At 45.8% G+C, this 18,488-nt stretch overlaps 1 protein-coding gene across 1 annotated transcript in view; it reads right to left on the bottom strand.

Annotated features, from left to right (window-relative positions):
• ABCA4 (ATP binding cassette subfamily A member 4) overlaps positions 1–18,488 on the bottom strand; it is a 139,608-nt gene that overhangs the window by 10,303 nt on the left and 110,817 nt on the right. Inside the window, exons 36-43 of the mRNA XM_065927798.1 lie at positions 16,918–17,095; positions 11,143–11,258; positions 9,993–10,140; positions 7,116–7,239; positions 6,391–6,520; positions 3,097–3,217; positions 2,609–2,671; positions 1,298–1,404 (exon numbers count right to left, since the gene is read on the bottom strand). Coding sequence (XP_065783870.1) covers positions 1,298–1,404; positions 2,609–2,671; positions 3,097–3,217; positions 6,391–6,520; positions 7,116–7,239; positions 9,993–10,140; positions 11,143–11,258; positions 16,918–17,095 — 987 coding nt within the window. The remainder of the gene's footprint in view (positions 1–1,297; positions 1,405–2,608; positions 2,672–3,096; positions 3,218–6,390; positions 6,521–7,115; positions 7,240–9,992; positions 10,141–11,142; positions 11,259–16,917; positions 17,096–18,488) is intronic.

The following is an 18,488-nucleotide window of genomic DNA, read 5'->3' as shown; positions in this document are numbered from 1 at the left end:
TTTCCCATCATGAAGTCATTTGCTTGGTTGTAGGCCAAGCTAGATCTGAAGATGAGATGGACCAGTCATGGCCTGGCTCCACCTCTGCCATTCTCTTTGCTCTAGACCCAACAGCAAGGCTTCGAAGGCTGGGGAACCACATTCATCCTGTCTGAGCCAGTGAAGAATGCTTAGGCCTCTCCTCGCCCAGGGAGCATGGGGCCATGTTGCTGATGGCTCTCCCCAGGCAAGCAGAAGTTGGTTTGATGTCAGCAGTGCCTGCTGCTAAGCTGCTGCTGCTGCTAAGTCGCTTCAGTTGTGTCTGACTCTGTGCGACCCCATAGACGGCAGCCCACCAGGCTCCCCAGTCCCTGGAAGAACACTGGAGTGGATTGCCATTTCCTTCTCTAATGCGTGAAAGTGAAGTCGCTCAGTTGTGTCCAACTCTTAGCGACCCCATGAACTGCAGCCTACCAGGTTCCTCCGTCCATTGGATTTTCCAGGCAAGAGTACTGGAGTGAGGTGCCATTGCCTTCTCCCAGCAGCACCTAACTCCACTCATAAACCAGGACAGAGAGTTTTTCTGGGCACAACTAATGTGTGAGCTCTGCTATTCAAGGAGCAGCTTGTAAAGAGGCAGACAAGTGCCAGCTCATGTTTTCTGTCCTGTCCTGTCCAAGACCAGTCTGTTTCCATGCTCCTTATTTCAGAGAGCAGCAGGCACTCTCCCAGAATCCAAGGGCACATGCCAGCTCTTCCTCTATAAAAGAATCTTGACTGGCAAAGACAAGTGTTGGCACAGAAATAGCCAATGCAGATTAAAGCTTCCGAGGACTTCTGAACAAGCCCCATGTAGAAACTCAACCCACAGAAAGGGTGCTTCATCACAGACATTCTTAATCTGGGACCCAGGGGTTCCTGTAGGGTCATAACTGTGCTTCGGGGCTCAGTTAATTCCCTGAAACTGTTTGTAAAGAACGTATGAAGAGAGGTAATGGGAAGCAATTTTTAAAGGTACATGTGTTCATCACATAATCAAATGGCCAGAGGCTCATGACCCACAAAAGACCAAAAACCACTGATTTGGTGCTTTCAGAATTTTCCGAGAATTCATGCTAATGGAGGAATCTTTTAACAATCACAATTTAATTCAATTCTCCAGATAGTCTTAGACTTTTCAGACCATGTTTACTGGGAGGTCTGTACCTCCACACAGATCGTTCAGGCTCTCCCAGTCATCCTCAGATACAGGGTGGGGACGAGGCCATGCCTCAGGACCTGGGAAAGACACCCTGAGGCAGGATAACCGGACACCCACCTCTTGCCTGCAACAGTGGCGTCGCCTGAGGTCACCGCGGTGTCCCCAGTGAGCATCTTGAACGTGGTTGTCTTGCCAGCTCCGTTCACTCCCAGGAGTCCAAAGCACTGAGGGAGAACACACAGAATTGGCCTCGCCCTGGGGCCCAAGAAGGTCAGAGTGTCAGGCCCCAGGGCAAGTGTACGTGGTGAAGGCAGGCGTGTTGGACCCATGCTGCCATATAAAGGTGATTAGCCATTTATGGCGTATGGTAGCAGAATATGTCATTTGGAATGAGGGTGATTGAGAGCTGAAGGCAAATGGGAAGAAGCAGATATAAGAAAAGCTCTCTGCCCTCCCCTTATATGCCCCAAAGCAGGGCGTAACTTTACAAGGTGTTCCCCTTTTCTCTCTACCAAGATGGACAAAAGTAACCACTGGAGACAACTTTAGACTCCTACTAGCCTGGAGATGACACTAGAGGAATCTATATAACTAGCCATTATCTGCCATTATTTACACACACAGGGCTTCTCTGATGGCTCAGATGGTAAAGAACCTGACTGCAATGCAGGAGACACAGGTCTGATCCCTGGGTCGGGAAGATCCCTTAAAGAAGGAGTGGCTACCCACTCCAGTATTCTGGAGAATTCCATGGACAGAGGAGCCTGACAGGCTACAGTTCATGGGGTCACAAACACTTCACCCATACACTTGCCTACAATCCACCCCTCTAGAAACTGTAAGTCCATTTCCTTTGTCTTGTAACTTCCCTAAAAATGTATTGTTCCTTTGCTAAGGTGCTACATAAGCCCAAGTTCTAACCACCCCATTGGGGTAATCATCTCTCCTGCACATGTACAGAGCACATGCTAACAAACTTTCTCTTTGTTTTTCTCTCATTACTCCATCTTTTATCAGTCCAATTGACAGAGCCCTGGCTCCAGAACCTAAGAAGGTAGTAGGAAGCAGAATTTTCCTCCTTGACACTGACTGCTGAGCACTTGAAATGCATCTACATGTACTATGAGCTTAAATGCACACTAGGTTTTGAAGATTTAGAACAGTAACAAAAAAGAATGTAAAATATCTCATAAATAACATTTTATATGACTTACATGTTGAAGTGATACAACTTCAGATATATTGGGCAAGATTAATGATTAAGACTAATTTCACCTGCTTTTTCCCCTATGTCTACTAGACGATTAGAATGACCTATGTGGCTTGTATTCGATGTCTATTGATCAGCTCTGTTTCAGAGGAGACCAGAGACATGCATGGGAGCTGGTTTTCTGAGGTTCTTTCACATGTGGCCCATAGAGTACCCACCTCTCCGGGGCGGACTCCCACACACAGCCTGTCCACCGCTGGGCTGGAGGTGCCTGAATAAACCTGCAAGATCAGAGAAAGTGGACTGAGGACTAACAGAGGGTTAAATGGGGGAGGGCAAGAGAGCAAACAATGGCTTAGGTGAAGGTTACACATTGACACGGATGTGCATAGAGGTGCCGTGAGCACTGAGAGTGTTGAAGCTGAGCCCTGTGCAGAAATGGGGTGCAGGAAGATTCATCAGCAGGGCTCAGTTGCAGCGGCTCTTGCTGAGGCCCTGGGTCAGCGCCCAAGATGAATGCTAGGGAAAGTACACTGAAAGTTCTTGGAAAACTAGTTATAACAAAGATAACAATCTCGCATAAAATTGGGGAAAGGAATTGCTTGCATTAGCATATTGCCTATTCTACAGAAGGTAAATTACAGCATCGTGCCATCTTAGTCCAACTGGCACCTCCAAACTAACATTCCTGTATCTATTTCCTTACCTTGGTGAGTTCATTTAGCCTTAAGATATCAGTTTTATTTCCTCCACCAATAATTCTCTGCCTTTCTTCAGCTACATCATCATCTTCATCTAAGATGGGCTCCTTCGCAGGCTCAGTAATCCTAGGGGAAGATAAGAGGACAGAGTGGGCTGATGCACAGTGTCCTTGGCGCTGTCCTTTCATCACACCCTCTGCTCATCCATTGGCCTCTACCCCAGCCTAGCCTTCCACCCCTAAGGCTTGACTCTCAAAAGGACTGCACAGGAAAGGTGTCAGGCATTAGGCAGAGAAGGCAAGCACTCGCGACCAGAGTCTGCCCTGGTATCCAGTCCTGGCCTCCCTGTGTGTGACTGTGGGGATGTTGCTGAACCTCTCCAAACCTCGCCTCCTTCAACCATAAGGCAGGGAGGGGGTGGTAAGAGCGTCTACCTCATGGGATTGTGGTAAAGATAAACTTGGCACAGTGTCTGGCATAGAGTCAAGACTCAAAACCTGGTAGCTGCTAGCATGATAGAACCCTTCATCTATAGTAAGGGTATCAACAAATGATAGTTACTAGCAACCAAGCCTTCTACCTCTTTTAGTCCATCAGATTATCTCCTGTCCCAAACAATAGTTTTCCATCAGTTGTAAATTAAAACCCTAACTCCTCAGCTGAAATCCCAGAGACCTGCAGTCAGGCCCCACTTACCCTTCCCACTCATCCTCCCATTAATCTTTCCCCCCTTTTTTTTCCATTCAAAAAATTGTAGAGGGTTTTATTATTGAGGTTAATGGTGTTATTATCAGTAGAGTCCCTTGGATAGCACTGAGATCAAATCAGTCAATCCTAAAGGAAATCAACCCTGAATATTCATGGGAAGGACTGATCCTGAAGCTGAAGCTTCAATACTTTGGCCACCTAATGAGAAGAGCTGACTAACTGGAAAAGAGCAGTGATGCTGGGAAAGGCTGAAGGCAGGAGGAGAAGGGGGCAACAGAGAATGAGATGGTTGGATGGCATCACTGACTCAACGGACTGAGTTTGAGCAGACTCTGGGAGATGGGGAAGGACTGGCATGCTGCAGTGCATGGGGTCACAAAGAGTTGGACGTGAATTAGTGACTGAACAACAATATTGGTAGAGAAATTACATTCCAAATGGCCTGGCCCACCCAGTTAGTGACTCAAGAAACAGAGAGTAGCAGAATTATATTCGATCTCCTCATTGTCCATTTGAGGAAATAGGTTCACAGAGGGGCAGGCACTTCTGTCAGGTCAGGTCCTACAGCTCAGAGCCCTGCCTCCTTGTACTGGATGGTTCTCTTGCAGCATAATTACTCTCCAATAATTAATTCATAAATACTCAAACCCATCTGAATATGTATACTCAACATAATTTTGTAAAGCTTTAAGTAGATACCTAAATTTTCTCCCCACACTTTAAAAAGTAATTTTTTTTTTTTTTTGGCCATGTCATGTGGCATGTGAGATCTTACCCATTTATCTCTCGGACTGACTCCTCCACCAACCATAGCTCCATCTACCCATCTACCCATGGCTCCCAGCCCAGGTTAGGCTTTCCCAGCTCCCAGCCTCTGCAGGCATTTCCAGTGGCTCAGTGTTCCTGCTCTCCTGCCCTGCCGAGCAAAATCCTCACCATCCTTAACAACACAGCCTCTTCTCTGAACACCCTGAATACCCTGACCTACATGCTCACCTCCCTCCGTCCCTGGCCACATCCAGTTCACTACTAAGTTTTGTCTAACAAACTTCTTACTATTTACTCAATCAACTTCTTTTACTCCATCTCCTAACACTCCTTTCCAGGCTACTCCTATCTCTTGCCTAGGTAACAAAGCAGCCTCCTGCCTGATCTCTCTACTTCTAATGCTGGCAGATCACGCCATTTCCCTGATTAAAACACCCCAACAACTTTTTGCTGTCCTCAGGCTTAAATTCTAAGTCCTCATCAAGGTGAGAGGGCATTTCATGACCTGACTCTGCCTTCTTCTCCAGACTCATCTCTTACGACCCCCACCCCAACCTCTCTCCTTTCACAGCCATCCTGAACTCTCCACATGTGGGCATATCCACTACCAAGAGCGCCCGTTCTTCCCTCCTCTCTTTTCTCTCTTTTCTGGGTTGTTTCTCAGGATGGGCACTGTTGTCTTCTTGAAGCCAGAGATTCTGAACACTTCTCTGGTCCTCTTTCTGGTCTAATACAGAAAGTATTAACACTACAACACTTGATGTGTTGACACCAGAGTTTGAAGCTAATATGTCTGTTTTAGTACATAGCTCTTGCTTCTCTCCTACCCAAGGCCTCTTAAAGAGGCGGCCAAAAAAAAGAGGTGACCAAAACTGCAGAGGGGGGCCTGCAAGGACTGAGGGTCCCGTGGGCAAATCCTCATGCTAGAACCACTTTCTGGTCATGTTTTTTTTATTCTAAGTGTGTTGATATTCATTATCTTATTCAATCTCTTTCCAATAACTCAATTCCCTGAGGATTAAAAGCTAAAGACAAGTCCTCCGAGTCTTTATTTATATGTGACCACATTGGGCCTGAGAGGATAAGAGAGTAAGGGACAATCACTGTCCAGGAAAGCTTGTTCTGAGTGCCCAGGGACTTGCTGTTCAGGCCTCTGAGCCAAGGCCAGTAAATATCAACTTGGGTTGCAGAGACGGCTGCCTTCTGGAAACCTGAACACCCACTTCAGAATGAGGCAGGGCCTTGAGCAAGAGAATGGGAAGAAAGGCACGGCTGGGCTGGGTTAGGGTTGGCAGACAACCCTCTTGTTTCCCAAGCAGGGGGGCATGATCACCGCTCCACCCCCTCCACACTGCAGCTGGCCACCTTCACCTCAAATATCACCCCCCGTATTACTCTCCTCCCCCTCTGCCCTGTCCCCACTCTCAAATCTCTAATTAGCAAAGGGGCCTGATTTGTCTATTTCCTCATGAATGCATGTATTGATTTCCTAGTACTCTGGATATCAATTAATCATTATCATTTGTGAGGCTATGATCCAATTTAATATGATTATCTGTTTATTAAATGGAATTAAATTCTAGTGATTGAAATTGATTGCATTATATTCTAAACACTTTAAAATTTTCACAGATTCTAATGTGACTATTTTAATGTGTCTCTCCTTGCATTATTCAGAACATGCCAGGCTTTGAGAGCATAGCAATCTTTATGGAGTGGGGCTCATGAGGAAAGAGATGACCACATGGATGTAAAATCAAGTTCCCTGACTGACAGAGGTGAGGGGCTGGCCTTGGTACCCTCAGGGTAGTGGCGGAGCATACCATCGGCCAAAGAAGAACTGGTATTGGATAAGGAGCGTCAGGAGGAAGTACACCACACCTTCTACTGCCATGGCAACCAGGTTCTTCCCAATCAGGTCCCACTGGAATGGATTTGAAGAGTGCTCCTCACCTGGGGATGAAGACCACCAGAAAATGACAGGAATGAAGTCCTGCTGTCCCAGCTGTCCCGAAAGACCTAGCTACAACACTAGGCTCAGCTAGACATGCCTTTTGCAAGGGACAAAGTCATGACAAATCCGAGCCTCTGTGTTGTGTTTAGTTGCTCAGTTGTGTCTGACTCTTTTTGACCCCATGGACAGCATACAGCCCACCAGGCTCCTCTGTCCATAAGACTCTCCAGCAAGAATACTGGAGTGGTGGCCATGACCTTTTTCAGGGGATTTTCCCAACCCAGGGATTGAACCAAGCTTCCTGCAATGCAGGTAGATTCTTTACCATCTGAGCCATCACCAAAGTCTCGTGTTGGCTCAAGTCAGAGTAGGAAAGTCTCTTGTTGGCTCAAGTCAGAGTAGGAACTGTCCCTGACCTCGCCTATGCTCCTCAGTCATGGACACAGAAGCACCCTGATTCCTTCTAGTATCGGGAAAAAATCCCAGACCAACCAGGTGCCCCCACCCCCAGTCCAGGCTGCAGGTTGGTCATAGAAACTCCCACTGGAGCCCTCCCAGTCTTAGAGGATCCAGGGCCATGTGACTGCTACCCACCAAACCGGGCATAGACGTCTGTCACTGCCTGGCTCAGTGCCAGGTCAATGAGACCCCGGCCCAGGCAGAAGTGGGGGAAGATAATGAGTAGCTTCCTCAGCATGGCATTGATCCTGAGCAGCGTCTGAAATATAGAGAAGCAAGACAGTCAGTGATGGGGCCAAGCCTGTCTGCCCTCTCCTGAGTGGAGCAGGGCCAGGGGATGGTGTGCAACCAGAGGGGCCTGGCTGCTGGAGGGATCTGTCAAGATTCCCTTGGGAATACTCATAGGAGGTGTCCCTAGCCGGCAGCCTGCTTGGGGAGCTTTCACTGCAGACTCACTTTGAAATTACACAGGAAGCCTCCCAGGCTTTTGTTACCAGGAGATGCAGCAGCTGCTGGGCCTGTGGCCTGAACTCTCCCTCTTGGTACGGCTGCGGGCTGCGTTGGGGCTCAGGCTCTGTCACTGGCCATGTTGCAGCCTAGCTTGTACCAAAGCGGAGAGGCCCCTGAGCATCTTCCAGCTCTGCCTCTCAGCTCCCATAGGACAGCAACGGCTGTCTGCAACTGTCACCAGCAGAAAAGATGGCCGGACATCCTCCCTGGTATCTGGGTTGTGCTGGGGGGACTTATCTTCAGTATTTGTTGTATGAGCCTCAAGTGTCAGTGTCGGGCAGAGGGGACACCAAGGGGCTGAGGCTGACCTACGTTTCTGGCCCATCCCTGCCATACAACCTCCTTCCTCCCTGGCCTCTTCACTTTTGCTTGCCTCACCTCATCTCCTTCTATCTACCCCTCCCCAGCATTCCCCCAAACTCTTCCTGGAAGGCACTACCTTCCTATCTCTAGGCCCTTGCACTTGTAACTTCTACTAACCATTGCTATTAGTGAAAAGAATGCTGTTTCCCCTCCTGCTCGCTGGCAGATTCCTGCTCTTCTTTAGAAACCTAGCTCAAATACTCTCTTCTCGCCTAAACCTTTCCAGATTCCCAAGGGAAAATGTCAAACCCTCTCTTACAGGACTTACCACATCACCATGATTAATTCTTTTTTTTACCTGCATATTTTCTGCACTACTTACTGGTGCCCAGAGAGCAGGAACTGGGTCCAAATTATTTTGGTGTCCTTCCTAAACGCCCAACACCTGATTAGCTCATTGTAGGTACTTCATTGTTTATTAAGTGGGATAATAAAATACTACTTATTCCAAGCCAGGTTTGAATTGAATTCCTCTATCATGGCCTTCCTGATCCCACAGTCCAGCTCTTTTGGCCCACTCTGGTCTGTGGGGCTTTATCAGTCTTGCTCCTTTGATGTTCCGTCACACACTGTCTCATGGAAGGTTATGTACCGCCATTTATATCAGTTCCTAGTTTGGTGTGCAGGTCATTTCCTCACCGAAGGGAGTTCCTGGGGCCACGCTGGTTTATATTGGCACCTTCATCACACTGCTCTCCTAGTGGATGTCTCTGAGACCTGGTGAGCCTCCTGTGGGATCCTGGGAATTTCTGCAGCATCCCTCTATTCCACAAGTTAGGGGAAAGCAACCAGCTTTTTTTATGCAGGGGAGGGGTATGCACTCAGTAATTGTTGGCTAAATGAGTGCAGCCTGCATGAGGGACGATGTTTTGAGTTGGTTTAAGCTCTTTATTTTGAAGTAACACACTCTATTAGATGTGGTGAGCTGTGAGCCTGTGACAAAAGCAACTCTAAAGAGCAGCATATTCAGTCTTCCAGGATGCTTTGGTCATTGGTGGAGTCTGTGTTCTCATCCACCTCCTTTCTGGGGTCTGACTATGAGGTGGTACATTTTTTATCAGTCATGGGACAGCTGGGGTTTTGCTTCTTGCTTAATGGCCACAGAAAGCCTGACGAGGTCAGGGAAAGAGTTGCTCTCAGGAAGCCATGGGACTGAGTGGTTAATGCAGGTTTGCTTTGGGTCCTCCCAGCAAGGCCTGGAAGCAAGAGTGGGGAGACGGGCCACAGGACAGGTGTGCAGATGTGCTGGCGGGTGCCCGCCCTCTCAATTGCAAAGACCTTCTGAGAGAGAGAAGGGCAAGAGAGGTGCTGGGGACTCAGGCACACGGGAGAGCCCACTGCTCTTTGGGAGTGTTTCCAGGACAGCCAGGGCTCAGACACAGAGGGCTGGGGGAGCAAGTGCAGAGCAAAGACAGCCCTGGAGCACTGCCATTGTTTCAGTATTCACTCTGGCCAGTTCTTTCTGGGCAAGGAGCAGTCTGGGGGTGTGCATGTGACAATTGGACTGCACAGCTCATAAAAATGGGTCATTCAGCACTACAAATTCCTAACCCTAATTTCAGGATTAATTTTCATATTATTCTGTTACAATATGTATATGAAATTGGGAGAAAGATCATATACGTATTTGTTTATATGTCAGCATACTGTACACCCATGCACACACTCCAGAATACATAAGAAATTCAAACAAAACGTTGCCTTTGGAGAATGGAACTAGGCAAGTGGGAAACAGGTGTAGAGGAGACTTTTCATGTATGCCTTTCCGTTCTTTTTAAATTCTGAAATTACATGAATGCATTACCTTGTGTACATGTGTGTGTAAAACCTAAGACCCAAAGTCCCCGAGGATATTTTCTTGAAGAAGTAAGATCTAAAAGCTTAGAATTATGAAAGGTCCTTTATAACCTGCAGAAAGGGTCCAGAAAACCATGACATTCAGAGCATATGAATGAACAAAGAGCTTAAAGAAACAAAGAAAGGAAGGGAAGAGGGGAGGGATAAAGGAAAGCAGGAAGCAACATTCATTTACACACTAAGAATGTACAGACGTGGAGCTTGCCCCTGGCTCTTCTTGACCATCACACTCTCTCTAGTGTCCTAACAATCAAACGAAGAAGCTGAGAAAGGCACACTTACCCGGTTATTCTCAAATAATTCCAGGACGAAAGTGATGGCACTGCTATTGATGCCAATGAATAGGTTAGCACAAGATAAGGCCACATAGGCAGTGCTGGGGATATCGAACAGGAAGGATGCCGGGTACATCATGGGAATGACTGCCCACCTGTGTGAAATGACACAACTAGATATAATTCATTCCCCTCTCACACGGGGTCATATGTTTGAACTGATGAAGAGTCCAGGGGAAGCAAAGAGATACTCCCTTCCTTGGTCTTTGCTCTTCGTCTTTGAATGGAGACAACAATACCTTTCCTGACCACCTCGTGGAGTTTTTGTGAGGAGCAATGAGATAGTAGCTGTGAATGTGCCTTGTAAATTATAAAACTTTACACAATATATAGGAGCATTCTCTACCCTGCAACACTTCTGATTCTAGTCTGGATCAGCAAAGTTGGGCTGAGATTCCCACAGGCTAATATTCATAGTTCACTGGAGCTGATATGTCACACTCACACTTGTTCCTGAATTCTCTAAGAGAGATGAATAGAGGCCATTGCTCTGGCAAGACACTGCTGGCCCCTGTAGGAAGGGCCAGGTATCCTGATCTCCATTTTGCAGATGGGGAAACTCAGGCCCCAGTGGGGTGAATTACTTGTCCACAGTTATATGTATAGTAAGTGGTGGGCTTGGATATAAAGTCGTATGCTCTGTAATTCTATTGGATTTAATCCTTGTGTTATTTTCTGGTCCTGACCCAGGAATGACTTTACATTCTTCTATTCTACTTGTACTATGTACAAGTAACTTTTGGCTGGTACAGGAGACACTGGGATGGACAGATTGACCACAGATGAATGATTCAGAGCTGAGTGAGGAACTGGGCAGTGATGGATTCTCAGACTTTGGTCAGGCCATAGTTTGAGTGGAGGAAGATTAAGACTCAAACCATATGGGGTGTCTCCATTGTTCCTGAGTGCACTGGGCTGCAGGAACACCTCCGTGTGTGGAGTCAGAAACAGAAGCCAGCCAGATTTCTGATCAGCAGTCACAGACCCTGCCAGGAACTAGAAGCTGATCTTGATACTGGAAACCCAGGTTTTCTGTCAGAAGAGCAAGCTTCTCCCCTGGCTTCCCTTCCCATTAGCTAATGGCCCACAGAACTCACCCATACAGCATCAGCAGTGCAACAAGGGCTGGAAGGTTGTCTGAGGAAGTGTAGGCTTTCTTCTGAAACCCGATGAAGATGCCCACCACCAGTGCAGCACTTACAGTGTAATTCATCTTGAGGAGAGAAGAGGGGAGCAAGGCACTTAATCTCTGCACCTCTGTTTCTCATCCAGTACGACAAGGGCTGGGCCAGGCTCCTCCAGTACTTACAGTTTGGGATTCTGATTCTATTTGTATAAACAGTTCTTGGCTAGCAAGCGTATGTAAAGGTGTCCTTCGTCCTCCTACCCTACTTCACCCCCACCTCCCTGCACAGGGAACCTTCAGTTGTATCTTTTGAAACAACAAATTATAAAATTCTACCTGATTTCTCCTCTTTCTAATCAGCCTCAAATTTCTGTTGATTCTACTTTCTAAGCATGTCTCCAGAATTGAGAAAAATTTATAGAACAATCCTTGGTCTCACATCACTTCCTCCCCTCTCTTCTTAACAGAATAGTCCATCAGGCTGGCAAGGGAAAGGTGGGCAGTCACGGTGAGGCTTGGGGTGGAGTCAGGATGGTCCCAAGCAGAATGAGAACCTAAGAAGGGCGTCCACAGAGGTGACCTGGTACGGGGTGTTGGAGCCCCAGGGCGGGTCAGGATGGTGTCCTTACAGGGGGCTGATCTGGTGTGGGGTATCAGAGCCAGAGCAGAATGGAGAGACCTGCACAAGAAGGCAGGTGGCTGGAGGAGGGAGAGGAGGGTGTCCACACAGTGGAGAGGATGAAGGCAGAGACGGGGAACTTAATACATACAGGTGTGTTGCTCAGGCAGGTAAATGAGTCAGGGGCAATAGCAACCAGTTCTTCACTTTTGGAGAAGGGAGTTACAAATATGGAATGACAGAAACCAGAGTGAACCTGTAGTGCTGGATTGGAACTAGTGGTGTTTTTTAGTGAATGTTCGGTTCAGTTTTGTTGGATTCCCAGGTCCCTCAGTGGTAAAGAATCCTCCTGCCAATGGTGGAGGCAGGTTCAATCCCTGGGTTGGGAAGTGCCGGGGTCCAGCCCCAGCAGGATCCAGCGGGTACCCTCAGGATGAACGGCGTCGGCGATAGAGAGAAGACACGTGAGACCAGCCTTGATAGGGCCAAGTCTGTGTTTTCCTTTTTGACAACCGGTTTTATACCCTTTCACAGAACCTTTTCAAGGTACAAGATGCTTACTCATGATTACACAGGATTAGCATTACATCATTTTGATTTTTAGGAAAAGCAGGATTTTTTTGCTTTCTAATTCAATAGTAATTTTTAGCACATGATCTTCTGGCCTTGAGGCTATTAACATTTCATGCAGGTCAGGTGATTGTAAACCTATTTTCCGTTTTTATGGTGACCTTAACTGAAAGGTAACAGGGTCATAGGGAAATAGTACAGAGTAGAATTATATTCTTGTTAATACAAAAATTAATCTTTCTGCAAAAGTTGTCAGTTGCGTTTATCTAAGAAGTTTACCCCATACAGACTCTGCGGCTTCAGTGAGGAAGCTTCTGCCTAGTACTCCTGGCTGACAATTAACAACCATCTCATTGTTACCACACTAGGGCTAAGTTCTTATTTCTCTAGATCTTTAACTATATTAACAATGGTTTTTATAACACAACCTTAGCACATTAAAGGCAGCAAGCAAAACACAGCAAGCAAATCACAACCCAATAACCACCTATAGAATAATTTTCTTATGTTTTCTAATAGGACTCCTTTACCCCTTAAAAGGGCTCTATATCTATTAGGGCTTTTATATAATCAGGTTCTTTATGCTATTTTATGATTAGGATATTATAAGCAATCATGCATATTAGTACCAAGTGCATAAATGCATTTGGCTAACAAACTACCAGCAAAGGAGTTTAAATTAAAACACTCCTTTCACCCTGGATAATCTCATAAAACACCACCACCTGGGAAACTTATTGATTAAAGTTCTAAATTGATTCTTATTTGGGAAGAGATCGGGGAAGGCCTTCCTGCCTGTGTCAGAGAAATTAGGGAGTAGTCCATTGAGGCAGGCATCAGAAAGACAGATATCATCTTTAAGGTGAGAGCCGGGGGCAGCTTTTCGAAATCCCTGAAAACCTGATCTGCCTTGCCTGTCAGGCTTTCTCCTCATGACCTTGTCATGGGTGGGATCTCGTGAGCTGGCCTTGTCGAAAACCCCTGAAAACCTGATCCGCCTTGCCCGTCAGGTTTTCTCCCTTATGGCCTTGTTAGGGGTAGGGTCTCGTGAGGTGACTTTTTCGAAACCCCTGAAAACCTGACCCGCCTTGCCCGTCAGGTTTTCTCCCCTATGGCCTTTTTAGGGGTAGGGTCTCGTGTGTTGGCTCCCGGCAGGGAAGATCCACTGGAGAAGGAAATGGCACCCCTACTCCAGTATTCTTTCCAGGGAAATCCCATGAACAGAGGACTCTGGCAGGCTACAGTCCGCAGGGTTGCAAAAGAGTTGGATACAACTTAGTGACTCAACAGCAAGAACAACAACAGTTGTCCAGTTTAGTTCAGCACACAGATGAAGTACAGATGCACATGTGTGTATGTCTGTGTATATACATGCGTATCTCACCTAGCTGTCTCCACTGTGAAGGCCTGGGACCATTGATACCCCAGGGGCAATGAATACACTCACCACCAAGATCTTGGTTTTGAAGGACATTTTCCACTGGAAGGAACCAGAACTCCTTGGGGAGATGACTGACTCCAGGGTAGGACTGGGCAGAGAACTTGGATGAATTCAAGGAACATGCAGACACAAGTCAAAAGGGCATGAGAGCTGGCTTGGAGGAGTTCCCACTGGCCAAATGGGGGATAATCTGAGCACCAAAATCAGTAAGAATGGTATCAGATTGTAATCTGTGGATTAACACAGGAACCATGACTCCATAAAAGCATAAGTAAACATATGAACAAATGGAAAGTTTGATTTTAAAAAACCAGGATATTTACATAACTTCAAAGTTGTTGTTTAGTCACTGAGTCATGTCCTGGGGAAGGAGGTGTCTGTGTATGGTTGATGTCCACATTCCAGAAACAGACTTGAAGAAAGTGACCTCTCAGCTGCCTTACAGATCTTTTCTTTGAGGTAAAGCAATCTCTTGAGTATTGTTACAGTTTTACTTTTGTGTTGGATGAAATTTAAAAGATTACTTTGTGGTTGGGGAGCTTACTCTGTTTCAGTAGGACTCCATGAGGCTAGAAAGCTTTAAAAATTGTGTTTTCTTTAGTGGAAGTTTTAAGTTTCTAAGTAACTCCTCTCATCTTATTGTGGAGGCCATCTAAAAATATCATTGATACCCCAAATGAAAAATATTTAGTAACCTGGAAAACTGATATCAAATTAGAGCTTACTTAATTCTTTCATTTAACGGTAATTTAGGTTTCAAACCCTGGAAAGATAAGGGAGATGAAGAAATAATTTTTAAATGTCTGTTGTTGTTTAGTCATTTGGTCATGCCCAACTCTTTTGCGACCCCATGGACTTTAGCCCATCAGACTTCTCTGTGTGTGTGTGTGCGCGTTCAGTGGTGTCCAACTCTTTGTGAGACCACGGACTGTAGCCTGCCAGGCTTCTCTGTCCGTAGGATTTCCTAGGCAAGAATACTGGAGTGGGTTGCCATTTCCTTTTCTAAGGGATCTTCCTGACCTGGAGATCGAACCCATGTCTCCTGGATTGGCAGGTGGATTCTTTACCACTGAGTCACCAGGGAAGCCCTAGCTTCAAAGTACCGCTCTCCAAATCCTGATTAATTATAAGGGGAAAAGAGTAACTTTATGAGTGGACAAGCTCAGCAGACACCATCTTAATCAAGTGGCAAAAGTGATCATCAGTAATAGGACAAATTGAAATTAGAAGCTACCTGATAGGATGTAGTGAGCAGGATAGAGCATCCATTCATGAAACTGCTGCTATGACCTGAATCCAATCATGAGGAAACATTACGTAAACCCCAACTAATGGATATTGTGAAAAATAACTGGTCTACAATCTTCAAAAGTGTCAAGTCATGAGTGTCAAGGAAAGGGAGGATCCATCCCAGGCTGAAAGAGATTGAAGAGACAGGGCAATGCAATGTGTGTGTGTGTGTGTGTGTGTGTGTGTGTGTGTGTGTGTGTGTGTGAACTTACAACATCACATATGTGCTGAGTGAGTGATATATAACAATGTGTTTGTTCATTTATTCAACAACGACCTCCAGGTTTTCTTTTTACCATTGGCCAACGAGCATGCTTAGTTCCAATAATATAGCTCCTTGAATTGATTCCAGGCCATTCTTAAAACTCTAGAGCATCAGGAAGCCTGCTGGCCTCATAGTCACCATTTCCAGACTCTTCGTTAGACTGCCAAGGGTCTACTTTGCTAGAATCATCTCCCATTCAGACACTCACTTTGTCTTTCCTTCTACAAATTTCTCCTTAGGCTCAGAGATCTCTGACTATAGCCAGGCACATGCGTGGGTCAGCCTCAACTGTAATTCTATCTCTTGTCTTTGAAAAAAAAATAGGATGCAAAACCAGCACTTTAATAGCTTTTCAGTGCAGGAGAGCCTAGCTTCTCTCATGTTTAAAGCACAGGCCGACATGAGTGACTACAAGTGATGTTCTTGTTCAAAGGGAGGCTTGTCTCTGACCTCCTCCCCGTGTGTTCATAAGTGTTTCCTCAGGTAGACAGAAGCTAGAGGAAACATCAGTTGCTACTGGTGATTACCGGTTTTATACTGTTAAGTGATGGCTGTTTAGTAAGTTGAGTGAAAGAGAAGAGATCGTGTCTTCATAAACCCTAAATCTTCATCGTTATTAAAAATCATAGTGGAAAAGGTTGTGTTGGTCTCCATCGTGATATATTCTATCTTCACATGAAGTGGAAGACTAACATCTTCATGTTAGTCTTAGAACGTTGAGATAAAACAAAGTATCTTGTTACCCAAGATGCCTGGAATAGACTAGAATTGGTGTCAAAACAACTCCCAGGTTATAACCAGATCTTTGCTGTCAAGTCATTTGGACCCTGTGACCTGTAGTAAAGTAGCCCATCCTGACCCCTTTCTTCCCCCGCCAATTCTGATTCTGAGGTAGCAGTCTGCTTCTGATTTGATAAATAGCTTTTTCTTCATGTTCTCTGAAGTGGTAGCTCATCTAATATAATGAAGACCTGATTGGGAAAGCAAAATAAGGCCACTGGATAAGGGTTTCCAGGTTTAGCAAATAAAAATGTAGAACATGCAATAAAACTTGAATTTCAGGTCAAAAACTGATAAATGTTTTTGGGTAAGAATGCAATATTTGAGGGGGAGTCAGGATAAACTATACTAAAAATTATTCATTGTTTTATCTGAAATTTAAATTTAACTGGATATCCTATGTTTATCTGGTGACTCGACCACAGGGGAGGTTCCATTTTACCCACTTTGAGGATGGGCTGAGATTTAAGAAGAGTATGTAGGGTGAAGGACCTCTTTATATTACCTCTTCAGCTCCAGATTATTCCCAGGAAGGCCAGCTTCAGGCCTGCTGAGCAGTAATTTTTTGGTGGGTCAGAAGGCCCCTTGTGCAGGACATGTAGAGCACCCCCCACCTCAGTTGCTAAGCTGCGCCCTGCATCTTTCCCCAGCTTGGGCCCTGGGCATGGCACCTTCTGGCAGCCCTGGCCATATGACAGCCCCACCCTGCTGGGTTCCTTCAGTCAGAACAGACACAAACACCCACCACCTTGGGCCCAGGGTGCCGTGACCTGACACTCACCATGTCCCAGAGGAAGTTGGTCAGCCAGTAGGTGGTGGGGCTCACTCCGCTGACAAACTGGAGGTGCTTGGCCTTGTTCACCCTCTCCTGGATCAAATAAAGGACAAAGCTGGCAGGGACGAAGGACATGGCAAAAATCACGCAGATGGCCACTACAGCGTCCACCGAAGTGGTCAATCTGCAGAAGGACGGGAGACACAGGGAGAAAGAGGTAGGTGAAGGAGGAGGAGTAGAAGCGGAAGGAGAAGATCAGGCTCTGCAAAGTACTCGCCCCACCCCAGGGAGCAGCCTCCAGAACCCCTCTCTTAGCCTGGAGCTTGTCATCCCACTTGACTGTCTAAATCAAACTGGGTCAAGGTGAAGGTGAAGTGGAGATTTGTGTGTTTCCTGTTCTAGGCTGATGTTGAATGTTAAAGTTATGTAATATATAACCAATGTATGTAATATCATACAACGTTCCCTGCTAATATGAAAGTCTAAACACATTCTCTTTGTATTATGTTTTCTAATTATTTGTTGATTGTGTATAGGAATGGATTTTTACCTCAAAAATACCATGCACTATAATGCTTTTATTAGTTCTAATAATTTGTCTATAGATACTCTTGAATTTTTATGTAGATAGATATATGGTTTGTGAAAAAAAATACATTTTAAAAGCAATAAATTATTAAATCATGCATTTAAGAAACATATCAGAACACAGAGAAATGTTACACTATAATGTAAGTTTAAGTGAGAAGGGAATAGGCTGGTTACGCAGGCACTTGGCAATATTCACTCTTTTCTGGATCAGGTAGAAAGCATCTGCCTGAGGGGGCAAGTGTGGGCAGAAATCTAGCCCAGCCTTCACATACGAGCCATGAACTCTGGTGCAGGCCAGGGCCCACCTTGACAAAGGAACATGTGTTCATACTACGCTGCTTCGGTCGAGTCCAACCCTTTGCGGCCCTATGAACTGTAGCCCGCCAGGCTCCTCTGTCCAGGAAATTCTCCAGGCAAGAATACTGGAGTAGTTTGCCATGCTCTCTCCTCCAGGGGATCTTTCCAACCCAGGGATTGAACCCGGGTCTCTTTACATCTCCTGCATTGCAGGCGGGTTCTTTACCACTAGCGCCACCTGAAGCACCTTTCACTAATTCCCACAAAAGCACTATATGTGCTGGTCGATGCCCCTGTTAAAATGACAGATAGCTTGATCCACACATATAGTAAGATTAGAACAAATGATCAGAAGGAAACACCAAAAAATTGTTAGAGGAAATGCCCTAAATTGTTGGGTTGTAGAAACTTAGTCCCTAAAACTCTCTTCTATAAACCTTATTTGATGAACATATACTATTTTATATACTATTCTTATAATCACAAGACTCCTATCTCATATTTCATATTCAAAAGGCTTGGCAGAAAGTACAGAAACTTAGGTTAAGCGGGAATGGACATAGACTATTTTCCCTCAGTCTAGGGCCTCAGTGGGTGTCCCAATGAAGGTCCCTAGGGCTTCAGATCCAAGTTTAGCCACAACCTTGAGCATGGTCAGGGCACTTGGAGTATACAGGGCCCCCTTACTG

Source organism: Muntiacus reevesi, chromosome 1 (genome assembly GCF_963930625.1).
Source record: "Muntiacus reevesi chromosome 1, mMunRee1.1, whole genome shotgun sequence".
Lineage (NCBI taxonomy): Eukaryota > Metazoa > Chordata > Mammalia > Artiodactyla > Cervidae > Muntiacus > Muntiacus reevesi.
The sequence above is the reverse complement of the archived record's forward strand: the minus strand, read 5'-3'. Positions and strand labels throughout refer to the sequence as shown.